Here is a 410-nt window from a genome sequence, read left to right as displayed (position 1 = left end):
GCTGGCAAGGTCACGTCGACTTCGGCGCTTCCCGAGGGCACCGTCACTTGGGGCTCCTTGAGGCTGACGTCCACATCCGCGGCCACGGTGCCCTTGGCCTCTCTGCTGCTGGACCAGCCAAAGGAAGGCATGCCGAACTTGGGCATCTTGAACTTGCCGTCCTTGGTCTTCGCGGCCTCCTTCTCTGGGGCTTTTGCTTCCCCTTCGAGGGCGAGGGTCGCCTCGGGGGCCTGCAGGTCGACGCTGGCCTTTGGAAGGGTGACGTCGACGGACGGGAGGCTGACGTCCACCTTGGGAGCTTTGATGTCAGCTTTGGGCATTTTGAGGGAGGGCTTCTCCACCTTCCAGCCGGCCCCTTCAGTTTTGGCACCGGGGACGTCTGCTTGGAGGCTCAGCACGGGGCCCTCCCC

At 64.6% G+C, this 410-nt stretch overlaps 1 protein-coding gene across 1 annotated transcript; it reads right to left on the bottom strand.

Annotated features, from left to right (window-relative positions):
* Positions 1–6: 6 nt before the first annotated feature.
* On the bottom strand, positions 7–404 carry LOC104293662 (protein AHNAK2-like; the record flags this gene model as incomplete). The annotated part of the gene is made up of 1 exon (XM_009893180.1): positions 7–404. A coding segment is annotated over exon 1 (314 nt), but the record flags the coding sequence as incomplete, so codon positions are not given.
* Between the last annotated feature and the right edge of the window lie 6 nt (positions 405–410).

This window comes from Charadrius vociferus, unplaced genomic scaffold (assembly GCF_000708025.1).
Source record: "Charadrius vociferus isolate BGI_N301 unplaced genomic scaffold, ASM70802v2 C15146906, whole genome shotgun sequence".
NCBI classification, from domain to species: Eukaryota; Metazoa; Chordata; class Aves; order Charadriiformes; family Charadriidae; genus Charadrius; species Charadrius vociferus.
This window is presented reverse-complemented; position numbering and strand designations above follow the sequence as displayed.